This window comes from Sinohyriopsis cumingii, chromosome 3 (assembly GCF_028554795.1).
Source record: "Sinohyriopsis cumingii isolate HCF-2022 chromosome 3, ASM2855479v2, whole genome shotgun sequence".
Classification (NCBI taxonomy): domain Eukaryota; kingdom Metazoa; phylum Mollusca; class Bivalvia; order Unionida; family Unionidae; genus Sinohyriopsis; species Sinohyriopsis cumingii.
The window spans coordinates 153020226-153040515 of NC_142963.1; the positions used below are offsets into that span (position 1 = coordinate 153020226).

The 20290-nt window shown below is 34.2% G+C and overlaps 1 protein-coding gene across 3 annotated transcripts in view; it reads left to right on the forward strand.

The window, feature by feature from the left end:
* LOC149804168 (plexin-A2-like) overlaps positions 1 to 20290 on the forward strand; it is a 328681-nt gene that overhangs the window by 173837 nt on the left and 134554 nt on the right. For all 3 annotated transcript variants that reach the window (XR_016420317.1, XM_089954145.1, XM_089954146.1), the window contains exon 5: positions 10002 to 10102. Coding sequence is in view for 2 of the 3 variants with exons in the window: in XM_089954145.1 (XP_089810271.1) it covers positions 10002 to 10102 (101 nt within the window). In the remaining variant the exon portion in view is untranslated. The remainder of the gene's footprint in view (positions 1 to 10001; positions 10103 to 20290) is intronic.

Below are 20290 nucleotides of genomic sequence, written 5' to 3' on the forward strand. Positions count from 1 at the left end.
CTAATAATAGGCAAAATCTCTAAAAAGATGATCAAAATTTTTAGATGGCAGTTTATTTAAATTAAAATGATAAATTCATCAAAAAATATTCAAGATTTCTTTTTTTGATGACCATTAGTCCAGTATATTTCTGATATTTAATTCATAACATTAGGGACTCGTATACGTTTGCAAGCTTAACATCTACTCAGTATATAGTTAGTTGAAAAGAAAAATATCTCAGAGCAAAATGGAATTATTACATAAATAATGACTGAAGACTAAAACTGAAGTGAGGATGAGATCCAGAACGGCAATTCCATAGTACACATCCTTTCAAGTAAACCAGATATTCAAGCATGCCAGCACTTGTGTCCAGGGTTACTTGAGTACAAAGTATTTAAATAATGTAAGCTTTGACATTGAAGAGACTGTGATGCAGTGCAGACAACAAAGTTAAGATGCAAAACTACTAAAGCAAATGAGGTTAAATCATTTCTATCTACTACTAGGGCCTCAATGATTTATAGTATTTTTCCATGTCCTTTTGAAATTTTATGTATCTTCCAGATTTGAACGACACGGGAATACAGTGTCAGCGACCCTCAGAATTCTATATGCCATCCAGATTTTAATGATATTGGAACACTCAGTCTGACTATAATCAGATCTCCACCATCCTACATGAAGATCTGACTGAACGTTTAGGGGTCATGTTCTGGTGACCTATGTTATTACCATAATTGCTATTTTTATAAGCCAATCAGATGAAGTCTTATACCTTCACGTTTGTGAAACTGAGCAGTATGGCTGAAGAGTATCACTGTGTGCCAAATGACTTGTTTCACTTTCATATTTCTGAAAGCTGCATTTTTGTTGGCTAATTCGAAGGTCACCAGAACATGACCCATGAACGGTTGCAGTTAGATCATTACGTAGGAAATCTGATTTTAATTAGATTATAGGAACACTATCACTGTCCCTCGGAATTCTAAGCGCAACATAGGGCACATTACCTACTTGAACTGTGCTTACCCTAACATAGAAAATAACTTTTATCTAGTTTTATGCAAATTTGAAACTGCCCTTTTAAACCTGGTTTATAAGGACTTTATCATCTAGGCCAGAGATGAGTGTGTCAATAATTTATCATTTAAATTAAAAGACTTTTTTTTCTGAGATTCTTTTGAAAAAAGATTGCAGAGGTATTCCCTTGCCCTCAAAATTCGCTTGCCCTCTAAATTCCAGTGCCCTCTAAGGCTGATCAGGTCATAAAGCCCTGTCAACATAAACTGTTGAACAAACTGCATTTATTGATTTATTTTAGTTAAAATGAAAACTGCAATCTCACTCCTTTATGGGTGGGTTCCCTTTCTAAATTTAGAGAGAATTGATGCAATGTATACCAAAAGAATTCATTTTTGCACATCTGATTTTTAGGTTTTGAAATGACTTATTTTGATAATGAACGAACATTTAAAGTGGCTTGTCCTTGATGCTGCTGGGGAGGGTATACAAATATGGTAGATAGTAAACATTTGTGTATAGCGGTTGTGAAAATGGAAGGCGGGTACAGCTGATTTGAGTTTTCTAGTAAATCTTGTAGACATTTGAGTGTAAAATAAAATTAGGTCAGTTCATGCAAGGAAAACCCCAACCATTTAAGGCTCAAATGCCCTTGGATAATATTCAAAATCCCGGCTATGCCTATGCATATGACATACCATAGTTTGCCAGTGAATGAAGAAAGTTGACAAAGGGAAATAGCAAAGCATGTCCTTGGAGTGTGTGAAAAAAGTATGTGTTAAAGTAGTAAAGATATCCTGTACAGATACCATGTATTGCTCTCTGTAGCTGAGCAGGTTTCTATTCGGGCATGTGTTTTATCGTAAGATCAGAGGATATCACTTCTACTACTTCATTGAGAACGACCCACCCAGAAAACACAATAATCTACCTGACCTCAGTTGACCCTAGCAACCCCAAGTAATCTTCAGTGATAGGGCAAGGAGTGAATGAAAACTATAAAATTGGGAATCCCTGCTCTGTATGGTGTATAAGATTACAACACAGTTGGCTGCATGTGAATTGGGAATGCCTGCTCTGTATGGTGTATAGTTGGCTGCATGTGAATTGGGAATACCTGCTCTGTATGATGTATAGTTGGCTGCATGTGAATTGGGAATGCCTGTTCTGTATGGTGTATAGTTGGCTGCATGTGAATTGGGAATGCCTGTTCTGTATGGTGTATAGTTGGCTGCATGTGAATTGGGAAAGCCTGCTCTGTATGGTGTGTAGTTGGCTGCATGTGAATTGGGAATGCCTGCTCTGTATGGTGTATAAGATTACAACACAGTTGGCTGCATGTGAATTGGGAATGCCTGCTCTGTATGGTGTATAGTTGGCTGCATGTGAATTGGGAATGCCTGCTCTGTATGGTGTATAGTTGGCTGCATGTGAATTGGGAATGCCTGCTCTGTATAGTGTATAAGATTACAACACATTTGGCTGCACGTGAATTGGGAATGCCTGCTCTGTATGGTGTATAGTTGGCTGCATGTGAATTGGGAAAGCCTGCTCTGTATGGTGTATAAGATTACAACACAGTTGGCTGCATGTGAATTGGGAATGCCTGCTCTGTATGGTGTATAGTTGGCTGCATCTGAATTGGGAATGCCTGTTCTGTATGGTGTATAAGATTACAACACAGTTGGCTGCATGGACTTGATACTCAAGTGGTTACAACTGAATGTTCTGAGACTAAAATGCAAGAGGAGGGGGCTGCAGAATCCCAACTTAGCAATCAAATATCACTTGTCTCCAAATGTTATGCAGATACAGTTCTCAGTGTACTTGAAGATCATAATGTAAATTTATTGAATTGCCAGAGAAATTCATTAATGGTATATATTTAGTGAACCACGTTTGCTTCTATTTTGTATTATTAATCTAAGGTATTCATTGATTGGCATCATATGTACATTACTGTAATTAGTTTGGTCATTGAAGCAAAATGTTTGCAGTAATGAATCTTAATTTGTGTGTTATCTTGGAAAGTACATCATGGGCAAAAGTAGTCCACAGTGACCTGCATTTCATGCTCCATTGATTACAGAGATACAACTTCCATATTGAGGTTTTGAAATGTAAATGGGATATCTTGGAGAAGTGGTTGCCCATCATTGATTGTTATGATTATTAATGAGCTATATATTGTACATAATATTATTGAGCTGTATATTGTACATAATATTACTGAGCTGTATATTGTACATAATATTAATGAGCCGTATATTGTACATAATATTATTGAGCTGTATATTATACATAATATTAATGAGCTGTATATTGTACATAATATTAATCAGCAATATATTGTACATAATATTAATCAGCTGTATATTGTACATAATATTATTGAGCTGTATATTGTACATAGTATTAATGAGCTATATATTGTACATAATATTATTGAGCTGTATATTGTACATAATATTAATGAGCCATATATTGTACATAATATTATTGAGCTGTATATTGTACATAATATTAATGAGCCGTATATTGTACATAATATTAATCAGCAATATATTGTATATAATATTAATCAGCTGTATATTGTACATAATATTAATCAGCTGTATGTTGTACATAATATTAATCAGCTATATATTGTACATAATATTAATCAGCTGTATGTTGTACATACTATTAATCAGCTGTATATTGCACATAATTTTTAATCAGCAATATATTGTACATAATATTAATCAGCTGTATGTTGTACATAATATTAATCAGCTGTATGTTGTACATAAAAAGTGCAGTGGCTCATTAGTGAAAGCATTGGTCTTGTGACCAGAAGGATGCAGGTTTGATTCCCACTATCATCAGATCAGCCCATATCAGCTGCTGTGGCAAATCTTTGGGCAAAGAATTTCTCTACCCTCTACTTGCCTTAGCATATCATACATATGATTTAACCTGAAAAGTTTTGCTATAATGTAAAACACCAAAAACAAAAATAAGGCACTATACATCCACATTTGTACAATAATGTCTACATATGCTTTATTTCATTTGTAATATCCATACCTTACCATCTATTGACATACACTGCCTCTATTCATCTGTAATAGCCATACCTTGCCATTTATTGACAGACATTGCCTCTACTCACTTTTAACATCCATACCTTGCCATCTATTGACAGACATTGCCTCTATTCATTTTAATATCCATACCTTGCCATCTATTGACAGACATTGCCTCTATTCATTTTAATATCCATACCTTGCCATCTATTGACAGACATTGTCTCTATTCACTTTTAATATCCATACCTTGCCATTTTTTGACAGAAACTGCCTCTATTCATTTTTAATATCCATACCTTGCCATTTATTGACAGAAACTGCCTCTATTCATTTTAATATACATACCTTGCCATCTATTGACAGAAACTGCCTCTATTCATTTTAATATCCATACCTTGCCATTTATTGATAGAAACTGCCTCTATTCATTTTAATATCCATACCTTGCCATATATTGACAGACATTGCCTCTGTTCATTTTAATATCCATACCTTGCCATTAATTCATTTTTAATATCCATACCTTGCCATTTATTGACAGACATTGCCTCTGTTCTTTTTAATATCCATACCTTGCCATTAATTCATTTTTAAGAGCCATACCTTTCTATTTATTATTTGAATAATGATTCCAAATTATAAAAAAATTAAAAGCATAACAATGGGCAACCATGATCATGCATGTTAATTTCCATGTCATTTATTTGTGATGGATGGGGATGATATCAAAGCTTGACTCCACCCTACATCACATGCAAGAGAACAATGGGCTAGTGATAATGATTTGCCCTTGGGGAATTAGCGATTGTTTTCACAAATGACTCATAAATAATTGATTCATATTTTCAGCTCCCATTATAATATGAAACTGAGTCAGCTGATGAAGTGAGAAATATTTGTTTATTGTCTCTAACAATTGCGACCTGTAATTCATCAGGTCCTATCTTTCATAACAAATCTGTTTTACATAAGAAAACTATGGGAAATACACAGTGAAAAAGATTTTGGAGCAGAAGGAAGTGAGCTTTATAAGTTGTCATTTGGGAATGGTTATAAATGTTGTATTTAAGATCAGTAAAAGTTTATTGACCAGCTTGGTAAATAATTTTTATAATAGAATTGATATAAAAAGATTCTCTTTTATGCATACTCTTTGTTTCATTTATTTAATATTTTTAATGTTACTTTTCGTTTTCAAGAGGAGACAACTGTTGATTTCAGCCACAAGTAGCTAATGAGCTCAGTGAGACAAGGTTAACTTGTAGAAGGGTACTACAAAGATCCTGTCGGCACTGAGGTTCAAACTTGTGACCCACTTTTGGCAATTTACAAATATATTGACGAGATTAACTCAGATTTTGAAGTTAAATTACTCATAAAAAGGATAAAGATTTTAAGTCACATATATCCTTAATGATCGGCAGAGCAGAACTGTTACATGGCTTAAACAAGTTTAAAAAGTCTTTGATTTTGAGAGGTTGTATAGAAAACTTGAATTTTTACAAATGTTTTTTTTTTCTTGATGTTTTGGGACGTAACTGTACAGCGTTACAGCCTTGCAATATCACCAGTTGCAGAAACTTGAGATTAATCATCAGAAATATTTCACCAATCTGATAATAATAATAATCCCTATTTGGCCATGGCAAAATTTATTGATCAAAAATTCACTTTGAAATTAAGACCAATGAAAAATGAGCTTGTCACAGCTGAGAAAGGAGGGACCAGTGAAGAGTTAGATTTGATAATGTTATGTGCAGAACTTAATTAAGGTTATGATGATTGGAATTGTAACACATTCCTTCCTTGATTAAGACCATTTCACAGTTTCATGGATTCTGCAATGCAAGATGATTGGTCTTGGTTTATCATTGTCCTGTGTCTTCAAGATCATGTGTCAAATTTGGCAGTCTGTTGCAAATTTAAATGTCAAGAGAAAACTTATGATTGATTGGAATTGAAACTGCTCCACTGCCTTGCACCAGGCAATATGTGAAAGGTCATCTGATAATGGCAGAGATATTGCTGCAATTGTGGTGCTTAAAAATAAATATTACGAAGTTCAAGACTTTATAAAAATAACATGCAGTTAAAACATATGTCAGCATTTAATCCTGCATGTCTATTGAGTGCATTCTATTGAATGTCAGCATCTAGGTACTCTGGCATGTCTATTGAATGTCAGCATGTAGGTACTCTGGCGTGTATATTGAATATCAACATCTAGGTACTCTGGCATTCTATTGAATGTCAGCATCTAGGTACTCTGGCATGTCTATTGAATGTCAACATCTAGGTCCTCTGGCATGTCTATTGAATATCAGCATCTAGGTACTCTGGAATGTCCAATGTGACCCTGCTGTGCTTTAGAAAGTCTTGCTTTTGGGTAAACTCTGGTATTACAGTCACGAAAGAATATCCATTCTAAATATGTGCAGTACTCTGACAAGTGTAGGGAACCTCTGTGATTTTGTACTTAGTGACTTACTGTCAGTGAGATGCCATGGTGTTTGCCTCGGGGCATTGCACTTTGCTTCCATCGCCATGGCTTTGAATAGCCTTTCATGTTCTGACATGTCACTAAAACATTGACCCTTCTCGCAAATGTAGAAACAGAAATACCTTTGAATACACATAAAGAGTAAATGAAAACTGTTTATTTCAGCTGCATTCATCATTAAACACACATATCTTTAGAGGTACATTTAAACATGAATTTGGGGGCCCAGTGGCCAAGTGGTCTAAAGTCCTTGTCTTTACTGATCACTGCCATCTCATTTATCTCCTAGTGGGTTTGAATCTTAGGCTCGGCCAATGTGGGTATGTGAGAAAGCTTGCCAGTAGCTTCCCACGGGTTGGTGGTTTTTACTGGGGTTTTCGCAGGTTCCTTTTTAATGAAGCTTCTATTTGCTAACAGTCCAATTTTCTTTTTTAGTCGTCTTTTTTCCGTAGTTCCTCAATAATAAAACCATCTTTAATGATAAAAGAATCCCTAATCTCAAAACCTTTTGTCCAATTTTTCTTCAAGAAACCTTTTTTCAGTGATAAGTTCACTTGTCAAAGATTTTTTCAAGACAGGTCACTTGCTCTGGTCTTAATTATTCTATGGAATATTGGCCCGGTCTTCACATGGGATAAATACAGTAAGCTCTATGGAATATTGTCCTGGTCTTAGCATGGGATAAATTCACTAAGCTCTATGGAATATTGGCCCGGTCTTCACATGGTATAAATACAGTAAGCTGTATGGAATATTGGCTCTGGTTCAGGAAATTTATGTCTTTTGTTGAAATATGTAAATAAGATGAAGATGAAAATTGTATGATTCAGCCATCGATCACCAAAATTCGACTACACTACCAAATTTGAAAGACTTTGGGAATATGTATAAAAATGATTGTCATGTCAATTAATTTGTTTTGCCCAAAAAGAGATCATAGTATTTTACACAGATCAATATAACTCTACAGGATGTGAGTAATACAGCAAACCTTTTCTTAAATCCTTCAGCCAGTCACCATGCTGTATGTGTGTTATGCCACTGAGATTAATGTTTAAGACACTGATACTGTATCTGTGTTATGCCACTGAGATTAATGTTTAAGACACTGATACTGTATCTGTGTTATGCCACTGAGATTAATGTTTAAGACACTGATACTGTATCTGTGTTATGCCACTGAGATTAATGTTGAAGACAGATACTGTATCTGTGTTATGCCTCTGAGATTAATGTTTAAGACACTGATCTCTATTGCTGGAGCTCTGGCACTACCATCCTGAACAAAATGAAAAGCATCAGTAAGAACAAATTCTTTTTTGATTCCGTGTAGAAGAATTTGCAAATTTGACGCAACTGAATTTATTCATATTTTCAGAGAATACCAATCAATTTATGCAAATTAAAAATTAAATTTTTTTTTCAAGTAAACTGAATTAGATATTGAGGTGAATTTAAAGACAATAATACTTTGAATTATCCCATTCAGTAGTATTCATAATAATGCTATTCAGGTTAGTCCTAACTCAGTACCATGATTTTGTTGAGGTCATCCTTAACTGGACACATTACACATTGTACAATGGTCTTCACTATAATGAGGGTAACTATTAAAGTTTCCCTTGCAAAAATATGTAGGGTCACCTTATTCTGGGGTTTGTTAAATGGAAATATATGATATAGTAAGGATAATGGGATCCATGGCCATTCCTGTGATAAATCAAGGACTGTGTTGTATTGAGGTACTTTGTAATGGGATCCATGACCATTCCCCATGCTATATCACAGACTGTGTTTTATTGAGGTACTTTGTAATGGGATCCATGATCATTCCCATGCTATATCACAGACTTTGTTGTATTGAGGTTCTTTGAAATGGGATCCATGACCATTCCCTGCTATATCACAGACTGTGTTGTATTGAGGTACTTTGTAATGGGATCCATGACCATTCCCTTGCTATATCACAGACTGTGTTGTATTGAGGTACTTTGTAATGGGATCCATGACCATTTCCATGCTATATCACAGACTGTGTTTTATTGAGGTACTTTGTAACAGGATCCATGACCATTTCCTTGCTATATCACAGACTGTGTTTTATTGAGGTACTTTGTAATGGGATCCATGACCATTTCCTTGCTATATCACAGTGTTGTATTGAGGTACTTTGTAATGGGATCTGTGATGGTATTCCCATGCTATATCACAGACTGTGTTTTATTGAGGTACTTTGTTTTATTTTCTGTTGAGAAGCGGGAAAACTATATCTGCCAAAATAATTTTCGAAAAAATATAAGCTGTAATTTTGATTGTTTGCTTGTAAAAATTGTATGTCACTATTATATGATGAATGAACAGAATCCACCCAAATTGGAAGCCACTATAACACAAAAAAAGACAAAATCCACACAACTTGCATGTCACTATAACACAGTAAAATGACAATACATAAAAAAGTAATTTGACTATAACAGTAAATTACAGGATCCATACAAATTGCTTGTCACTACAACACAGTAAAATGACACAATCCACACATTTTGCGTGTCTCTATAACAGTAAAATGACAGAATACACACAAATTACATGTCACTATAACACAGTAGAAATATTATGATTTATATTATTTTAATGAAGATTATATGCCTATGCATTTGTCCTTTAGGGACCACAGTTCATTTGCTGTCTCTAAAATCTGTAGTTTTTTGGATGGCCTTTAAGGTCCAAAGTCCATTGGTTGTCCTCTGTGATCAATAATTTATCGGTTACCCTTTATAGTACACAGCTTATTGGTTGTCCTGTTTGATTAACAATTTATCGGTTTGACTCTATCGTACACTTTCTGTTGTTTTTCCTTTAGGGTCCACAGTTCATTGGCTGTCCTCTATGATCAACAATTTACTGGTTGCCTTTTATGTCACACAGTTCATTGGTTGTTCTTTAGGATCCATAGTTCACTGGTTGTTCTTTAGGGTCCACAGTTCATTGGTTGTCCTTTAGGGTCCACATTTCATGGTTGTCCTTTATGGTCTGCATTTTATTGGTTGTCCTTTAGGGTCCACATTTCATGGTTGTCCTTTATGGTCTGCATTTTATTGGTTGTCCTCTAGGGTCCACATTTTATTGGTTGTCCTTTAGGGTCCACATATTATTGGTTGTCCTTTAGGGTCCACAGTTTATTGTTGCCCTTTAGGGTCCACAGTTCATTGGTTGCTATTTACTTGAATTTAGTCATTAATTGTGAGGCTACTACCTTAACAAGTTTTCTTTTGTTCTTCTTTCAAAGATCTTGTGTTGTTTGCTCTGCAATATTTTTTATAGATGAAACAGTAAAAAGTAGTTGTGCAAAACTTGTAACATCTGTATCCTAACATACTGATAGAAAATATAATTTATCTGCATCTTTGTCATTTTTCTTCCAGATTTACAAGTTAAAGGTTCAGGAATGCACGCAGTACACCACATGCAAGTCTTGTCTGGGTGCTACTGATCCATACTGTGGTTGGTGTTCTTTGGAAAGCAAGTGAGTACCAGTCCATAATTATTCAAATTGAGGTTTGTTTTTAGCTCTACTGGTCATAGTCCTTGAGAGCTTGTGGGGATGGCCTTTTGTCTCTCATCTGTCATCCATCTGTCTAACTGGTCCAAAAGATGACAGTAGTTCTGCTCAGGTAACCAATATTACAATCATAGTGGCCATCTTGAAGATTTTGTTATCGGTACTCCACCACAAATGGTCATATTGACATGTGGTTATCACTAAAAGACTTCTGGTGTCTGGTTGATCCTTAAAGGACAAGGTGCCAATCTGACCTCAAATATGGCTGCCATAGTGGCCATCTTGAAAATCTTGATATTGTTATTCCTCCCAAATGGAATTTCATATCAACATAAGGTTTTCACTAAAAGACTTCTTATGTCTAATTGGTCCTGAAAGAAAATGGTGCTGATCTGAGATCCAGTATGGCCACCATGGAAGCCATATTGAAAATTTTGTTATTGATATTTGTAAATGGAAGGTCCTATTGAAGTTGATTTTCACCAGAAGATTTCTTATGGTGTTTTGTTCCTCCTAAATGAAATTCTTCCTAAGATCCAATCCAATATTGTTACCCTGGCAACCATCTTCAAAATCTTGTTATTGCTAATCTGTCAAAATGGAAGGTCATGTTGACTTTCAGTTTTTACCAGAAAACTTATTATGGTATCTGGTTAAAAATGGCGATCTGACATCTAACATAGCCAGTTTGACTACCGTCTTGAAAATCTGTTTTTGTTACTCTCCTGAAAGGATGGTCATATCAGCATAGGTAATTCAGGAGTATCAGAGATGGTTCCAACAAACACTTGGCAGTTAAATAATTTGTCAGTAGATTATCAGTTCCATGGAGGACTCTTTGTTTTCCTTTATTTCACATGCCCTAACCCTAACCCCTAACCCATGCAAAATTTGTTCTGGTGATTAGTGCTTTTATTTTTGTGTCAAAAATTATGTTGGGTGATTTACAATCTTGTGTATAAAGACCACTCAGGGTTTTACACAAAATAGTCTTTATAGCTGGCCATCAAGAAATACTGTGGGAGTTAACAGTGCTGTTAAATAGTTAAATGCATATTTTATAATCATTTTGGGAATAATTATCAGTAAAGAGATTTTTCTGCTGAAGTTGTTTGATTTTTTTAGTATAAATTACCTTTTTTCTCAAGTTTCCCAACTTCTGAAAGATAATTAACATTTTCCAAGCGGTTTCAACAAGCATCACATAGAGGCGAAAAACTTTGTGTATTACATCACTGCTTTTTGTTGTTGTCAATTTACAGCAAAACAAGAATCCTTTTATTAATAAACTAGGAACATTTATTTCATGAAACAACAATCAGTGTCCAAAAGTAATATTTTTTACATTATTTTTTAGATAGTAAAATATTGATGCCTTTATTTCATTTGCAAGTAATAGTAATTGCTCCGGTGGACTAATGGTTACAGTGTCCGCCTCGGATGCGGGAGGTCGTGGGTTCAATCCCCAGCCAAGTCATACCAAAGACTTACAAAAATGGTACTAACAGTTGCCTTGCTTGGCACTCAGCATTAAGAGGTTAGTGTTAGGACTGGTCCTCCTGGTGTCAGGATAATATGAGTGGGTGTGGCATCATGCTACATGTGTCCGGCATGATGCCCCAGTGCTAGACATCGCTATAAGCTGCCACACTGTAGACATCGTAATGATATGACTGAAAAATTGTTAAAGCTACATTAAAAATCCAAATCACACACACACACACGCAAGTAATAATGAAATTTCTTCTCATCAGTGAAGAAATCACAGAGTGAATTTTAAGTTCTGGAACTGACTTCTTCATGAAACGTATCTGTATAGATTTTTTTATTTAAAAAGTGCTCATTTCACTTGGTTGCCTTGCCATCTTGGATCACATTTGTGAATGAGCAGTCTAATTTAATAAAGTTCATGTGTATTACTTATATCATAATATTTATAACAATGTTGATTGATCAGTTGAAAAGAGTTGACCTGTCATGTGACCATGACCATGAAGTGTTGTTATCAGTAGGCATTGATGACATTTTCATTGAACAAAATTTTATTGCAGTGTACTTAGAAAGTTTTGGCGAAGAAAATATATGACTTCTTTTTAAAAATTGAGAATTTTATGGCATTGATTCAAATTTATGGGTACTAGACACCATTCTCGACCTTGAATCAAGGGATATATTGAGGTTTTATTTACAAGTTTTATTGCGATTTTCTTGATCTTCAACAAAGAGGGATCAATTTTTGGGGTATTTTTGTATTAAAAAGGAATGGGATCCATGCCTGACCCCTTACTACAAGTGGGTTCGTGAGTTATCTGGGTACAAGTTAGCAGGGGAGTATTGGGAAGATACTTATAGCTTTCATTTCTTTTACATCACTTCAAGTAAACAGTGATTGGGAAACACTGTAGCATATGATGAATCCAAAATGATAGGCTACTTTTTACTTGGTATCTTTTCAACGCGGGCCACACTGGCACCTAAATTTTACTTAAGACGAGCTTATCAGTTTGGCATGTTTTCCAAAATGATAACTATAAGAGCTCATATCCATAATTAAAATAAATCCACTGTGCAAAATGGTTAGAGTATACAGAGATTTACCAGACAGTTGCAGGGTTTATACCAAATGATGGAGAGATCAAGAAAACGTTGGTGCAATGAGAGCGCCTATTTCCATCAAACATGGATGGAATTTCTCATCCTTGTTTTAATCACAGAACATAAACTGCTCCAGTGGCCTAAGTGGTTAGAGCATATGCCTCAGATGCAGGTGTTTGTGGGTTCAAACCCCAGCCGAGTCATACCAAAGACTTGTAAAAATGGTACTAGCAGCTGCCACACTTGGTAGCAACATAATATTTACTAAAAAGGTTGCTCATATACATAATTATCTTAGAAAAAAGCGGTACTGGCTGGTCTTAACATATTGCAGTATGAAATGATGGAGGATTTTCTTTCAAAATTACTGCCTGATGAGTGATTTGTCTTTTTATTTGGCACCACTTTATTCAAGACTTGAGGCTCCATGTCTGCCAGGTGGGTTTGGTTTGGTTTTATGTGCATTTCCAACACATTGACTGTTTTATCATGCCAATGAAATGCAAGCTAAATGTTTTTGCCAAGGACATCCAATCCAAGCTGGCCAACATGGATATTGGACCAATAGTCCATTAGTTTTAAGTACTTTACCAAATGAGTTAATGCAGCTCTTCCACCAGATGTGATAAAACGTGCAGTTCGATCATTGCCACCCACCAGGTGGGATATATAACTTACAGTTCAGTCATTATCTCCCACCAGTTAGGGTACAACTTGTGCTTCAATCATTGTCTCCCACCAGTTAGGGTACAACTTGTGCTTCAGTCATTGTCTCCCACCAGTTAGGGTACAACTTGTGCTTCAGTCATTGTCTCCCACCAGTTAGGGTACAGCTTGTGCTTCATTCATTGTCTCCCACCAGTTAGGGTACAACTTGTGCTTCATTCATTGTCTCCCACCAGTTAGGGTACAACTTGTGCTTCAGTCATTGTCTCCCACCAGTTAGGATACAACTTGTGCTTCAGTCATTGTCTCCCACCAGTTAAGGTACAACTTGTGCTTCAATCGTTGTCTCCCACCAGGTGGCATATAATTCACAGTTCAATCATTGTATCCCACCAGGTGGCATATAATTCACAGTTCAATCATTGTATCCCACCAGGTGGGATATAATTCACAGTTCAATCATTGTATCCCACCAGGTGGGATATAGCTTGCAGGTTAATCATTGTCTCAATAGATGCAGCTTTAAGAAATGTTTTGGGGATTTAGAACAATGACATTAAAAGAGACAGAAAAAGTAAATGGAACATTAGTAGAATTTATAGTTATATAGCATGTGCAACTTCCTCTAGGGTGTAGGCTGGAAGGACGATTTGTAAAGCCACACCATATAGTCATTGATGTAAATAAGCAAATAAAACCTGGTCACAGGCTGTAGGTTACACATGTTACTAGAGTGTTCATAAAAATGCTGCAAAAGCTGGGTAATTGGCAATGTGAAGTACACATATTACATTCTATAACAATCTACAAATTAAACCTGACATACTATACGCAAGCAAATAGTGTATGACTTATTGAGGACAGAAAAACTCAGTTGGCAAGTGGTTGTAACACCAAGGTTGACTAGTTTTGTTTGATGGGTTTTGCATTTATAAATTTTTGTTTATAAATCATTGTTGATGAAAAGTACCATTTTATATTTTTAGTGATATGCAGTATAGACAATTACCACATAATTTGACATTGGAGAAAATTGCTGTAATTACAGGTGTAACATTTAGTGTTATTGCTGTAATTACAGGTGTAACATTTAGTGCTATTGCTGTAATTACAGGTGTAACATTTAGTGTAATAACATTTAATTAGAATTTACATTAGCAGGAGGTACAGGGGACATAACTCTTAAACTTGTTTCTTGCTTTGATGTGTTTTAAGATTTGGTATGGTATTTAAGTCTACATCAGCACATATATTGTGCCAAGGCAATTGGAGTAAAAGTCTTCCATTGTCATGGTTATTGGAGTAAATGTCTCTTAGTGTCAAGGCATTTGGAGTAAATGTCTTTTAGTGCCAAGGCAGTTGGAGTAAATGTCTTTTTGTGGCAAAGCAGTTGGAGTATATCTCTTTTAGTGCCAAGACAATTGGAGTTAATGTCTTGCAGTGCCATGGCAATTGGAGTAAATGTCTTTTAGTGCCATGGCAATTAGAGTAAATGTCTTTTAGTGTCATGGCAATTGGAGTAAATCTTAGTGCCAAGGCAGTTGGAATAAGTGTCTTTTAGTGCGAAGGCAATTAAGTGACAAGGCCTGAAACACTTTGGCAGCTGACACAGCCTGGCCTGAGTAAGGTTTGAACCCCCATTTTTGTGTTGAGAGTTTGATGTTAACCACTTTGCTACAATGGCTCCTTTCTGATGTCTTTAAAGTTTTGAATCTCTTCATAATATTTCAGACTTTGTTACTGTCATATGCAGTGAGATATCTATGCATTTGTAACTTGTTACTGTCATGTACAGTGAGATATTTGTGGACTTGTTGCTGTCATATACAGTGAGATATCTATGCATTTGTAAACCTGTTGCTATTATATAGTGAGATATATATATGCATTTGTGAACCTGTTGCTTTCATATATAGTGATATTTGTGCATTTGTAACCTTTGCAAATCCTCGAGGAACACATATTCATCAATTTGTCAAGCCGGGTTTAATGGGGGTGGGGATAGGATAAATAAAATAGTTAAATATTATATGTAATGACCAAATGTAGTTAAACAAAACAAAGCTTAATTTACAGGTACAGTGAATTTCTCTCATCCTTTGATTCAGTAGGATATCTTGACTAGACAAATAGTACATAGCATCCCAGTCTTGAAATAGACATTTTGGAGTCCCTTCTCAAGAATCATAATTCTAATTGGAAATTATTGATTTTTTTGCAAGTTAGTAAATCTTGGTTAGAAAATGCATGTTTGTAAGACAAGGTTTTGACCTGCAAGCAAATTGAATGGATTATATTTTGATAGGCACACTAACTGGGATTTGTATCGTATTAAAAATAGGACGAGATGAAATGAGTTCTTGAAAGCTATGGGGGGAAAAATCATGTCAGATTTGCCCTTCTGATTCTTGTGTATTAATTTTCTGGGAAGATAATCTATAGATATTTTGGAACAACTTGCTGTTTTTCATTTGCTTTAGCATTGTCACTAAATTGAGTTTTTATATGCCATCCTAAAATGTTATGGCACTGTGACATTCATCAGTCTTTACATCCATCTATTAATATATCCCATTTCTGCACCATTACTTTAGGTTTTAACCAGATAAACTTGATGGAGGCTTGCACGTGGAGTAAGTAAGAAAGCCATTGACTTCGAGGTCACAAAGTCTTAAGGTCAAGATCACTAACTGCAAAAAGAAAAATAGTTTCCGTACAAAAACTTGTTTAGCATCATAAATCTTGACTAATCATTGTGGCTTCCTAGCACTTGTAGATTAAAAAATGAAAAATGGTTCACACAGACTGTTTAGTTCTTGACCATATACCTTATCCAAAGTTTGTGAATTGATAATAATTTGGGTAAGAATGAAGCCTGTTGATTTTGGGGTCAGAGGTCAAGATTTGTATGACTGAAAGAAGGAAAATAGTGTGGCATGATAACATCAGTTGTAGACATTCTACCTTGGTGAGAATTCTGAGTTGGCCAGAAGTTTGAGAAAGGCTGCACTTTAGGTGAGAAAGAGATCAATTGATTCTGTGGTCAAATTTGAGGTCATTGGGACTAAAAGAAGAATCGATTTTGCATAAGAACATTTGTTCTAGAGCAAGTTCCTTGACCTGTCTTAAAGATTCCTGGCATTTAAAATGGAAAAATAAAACATATCACATTAAGTTTATTTTGAGTCTGCATTCCTGATATAAAGTCAAGGTCATTGAGACTTACTGATTAATAATCTCCAGTCAACTGGACTGTGTCCAGCTAGTGTCAGCATTGACTGTTAAACATGGAGTAGGCATAGAATGAACCATTCATGTATTTAGAGATTTTCACCTTGACAATTCAGTCACACATAACATTTTATATTCATTTAGTTGCATACAAGAAACTTGTATATTAGTCAACCACAGTGTTTAAATATGCTATGAAAATATTGACTAATCATATTTTTATAGATGCTCCATCTTCTGGTCAATTATATGTACAATATACACTTTCTGATAATTTTATCTTTGGTATGCATAGCAGTATGTACAATATACACTTGCTGATTATTTTATCTATGGTATGCATTGCGGTATGTACAATATACACTTGCTGATAATTTTATCTATGGTATGCATAGTGGTATGTACAATATACACTTTCTGATAATTTTATCTATGGTATGCATTGCGGTATGTACAATATACAATATACACTTGCTGATAATTTTATCTATGGTATGCATAGTGGTATGTACAATATACACTTTCTGATTATTTTATCTATAGTATGCATAGTGGTATGTACAATATACACTTGTTGATAATTTTATCTATGGTATGCATTGTGGTACATATGTACAATATACACTTGCTGATTATTTTATATATGGTATGCATAGTGGTACATATGTACAATATACACTTGCTGATAATTTTATATATGGTATGCATAGTGGTATGTACAATATACATTATACACTTGCTGATAATTTTATCTATGGTATGCATAGTAGTACATAGGTACAATATACACTTGCTGATTATTTTGTCTGTGGTATGCACAGTGGTACATATGTACAATATACACTTTCTGATAATTTAACTATGGTATGCATAGCGGTACGTACAATGTAAACTTGCTGATAATTTTATCTATGGTATGCATAGTGGTATGTACAGTATACATTATACACTTGCTGATAATTTTATCTATGGTATGCATAGTGGTATGTACAGTATACATTATACACTTGCTGATTATTTTATCTATGGTATGCATAGTTGTACATATGTATAATATGCACTTGCTGATAATTTTATCTATGGTATGCATAGTAAGTAGTACATATGTACAATATACACTTGCTGATAATTTTATCTATGGTATGCATAGTGGTATGTACAGTATACACTTTATGGTATTCATAGTGGTACATATGTACAATATACACTTGCTGATTTTATCTATGTTATTCATAGTGGTATGTACAATATACACTTGCTGATTATTTTATCTATGGTATGCATAGTGGTACATATGTACAATATACACTCTCTGATAATTTTATCTATGATATGCATAGTGGTACATGTGTACAATATACACTTGCTGATTATTTTATCTATGGTATGCATTGTGGTATGTACAATATAGACTTGCTGATAATTGTATCTATGGTATGCAGTGGTATGTACAGTATACACTTTATGGTATGCATAGTGGTACATATGTACAATATAGACTTTTTGATTATTTTATCTATGATATGCATATTGGTACATATGTACAATATGCACTTGCTGATAATTTTATCTGTGGTATGCATAGTGGGTATGTACAATATACATTATACACTTGCTGATAATTTTATCTATGGTATGCATAGTGGTATGTACAGTATACACTTTATGGTATGCATAGTGGTACATATGTACAATATACACTTGATGATTTTATCTATGGTATGCATAGTGGTACATATGTACAATATACACTTGCTGATTATTTTATCTATGGTATGCATAGTGGTATGTACAATATACATTATACACTTGCTGATAATTGTATCTATGGTATGCATAGTGGTATGTACAGAATACATGTTATGGTACGCATAGTGGTACATATGTACAATATACACTTGCTGATTATTTTATCTATGGTATGCATAGTGGTACATATATACAGTATACACTTGCTGATTATTTTATCTATGGTATGCATAGTGGTATGTACAGTATACACTTGCTGATAATTGTATATATGATATGCATAGTGGTGCATATGTACAATATACACTTGCTGATAATTATGTCAAATATAAATATCCTTTTGGGGGCAAAACATTCTTCTCTTGTTTGCTCTCATTAACAGTCACTCATTTCATTGTTTGGATGTACATATGGTATGCATAAATGATCTTCTGCATTATTTCATATTGTCCACATTAAATTACAGAAGACAGCTTCATTTCTGTCAAATTATTACTTTAATAGGAAATTTAATGTTTGTAAAACAGTGTAATAAAGCATATTCTTTAATGTTTTACAGTAAAAATGTATTCTTGTGCTTAATTAGTACATTGCTTAAGATGAAAAGTTTATTGTTAGCATGGATTTGCATCTCTTTTTCTGGTGGCATTGGAAATCCTACGAGCCTGTGTTAAAGTGTTTGCCTAGCGGGTAATGTAGTGGGTGTACATGATGACATAGAATTGAGACTTGAGTATTACAGATGATATAATTATATTACAGATGATATAATTGTATTATGGATGATATAATTGTATTACGGATGATATAATTGTATTACGGATGATATAATTGTATTACGGATGATATAATTGTATTACGGATGATGTAGTTGTATTACAGATGATATAATTGTATTACGGATGATATAATTGTATTACGGATGATATAGTTGTATTACAGATGATATAATTGTATTACGGATGATATAATTGTATTACGGATGATATAATTGTATTACAGATGATATAATTGTATTACGGATGATATAATTGTATTACAGATGATATAATTGTATTACGGATGATATAATTGTATTATGGATGATATAATTGTATTACGGATGATATAATTGTATTACGGATGATATAGTTGTATTACAGATGATATAATTGTATTATGGATGATATAATTGTATTACGGATGATATAATTGTATTACGGATGATATAATTGTATTATGGATGATATAATTGTATTACGGATGATATAATTGTATTATGGATGATATAATTGTATTACGGATGATATAATTGTATTACAGATGATATAATTGTATTATGGATGATATAATTGTATTACGGATGATATAATTGTATTACAGATGATATAATTGGCCTTGATGCTAACATGAATGACAGATGAATTACACAATTTTGAAAACTGTAATTACTAGACAGATGAATTACATACACATTTTTGAAAACTGTAATTACCATAGACAGATGAATTTCTTACATATTTTTGAAAACTGTAATTACCATAGACAGAAGTACATCCATGATTTTGAAAACTACTTACCACAGACAGATGAATTACATACATGATTTTGAAAAACTGTAATTGCCATAGACAGATGAATTACATGATTTTGAAAACTGTAATTACTAGACAGATGAATTACATACACAATTTTGAAAACTGTGATTACCATAGACAGATGAATTACGTACACAATTTTAAAAACTGTAATTACCATAGACAGATGAATTACAAAAAACGATTTTGAAAACTGTAATTACCATAGATTCAGTTTGGTTTATTTTAAAGAATGAAAAATGAAAATCTTCATTTGATGTGGATAATGGAGTTTTTGACATACTTGTTTGCATTACAGGCATCAGTCAACTTCATACAAAATGAGAGAGAAGTT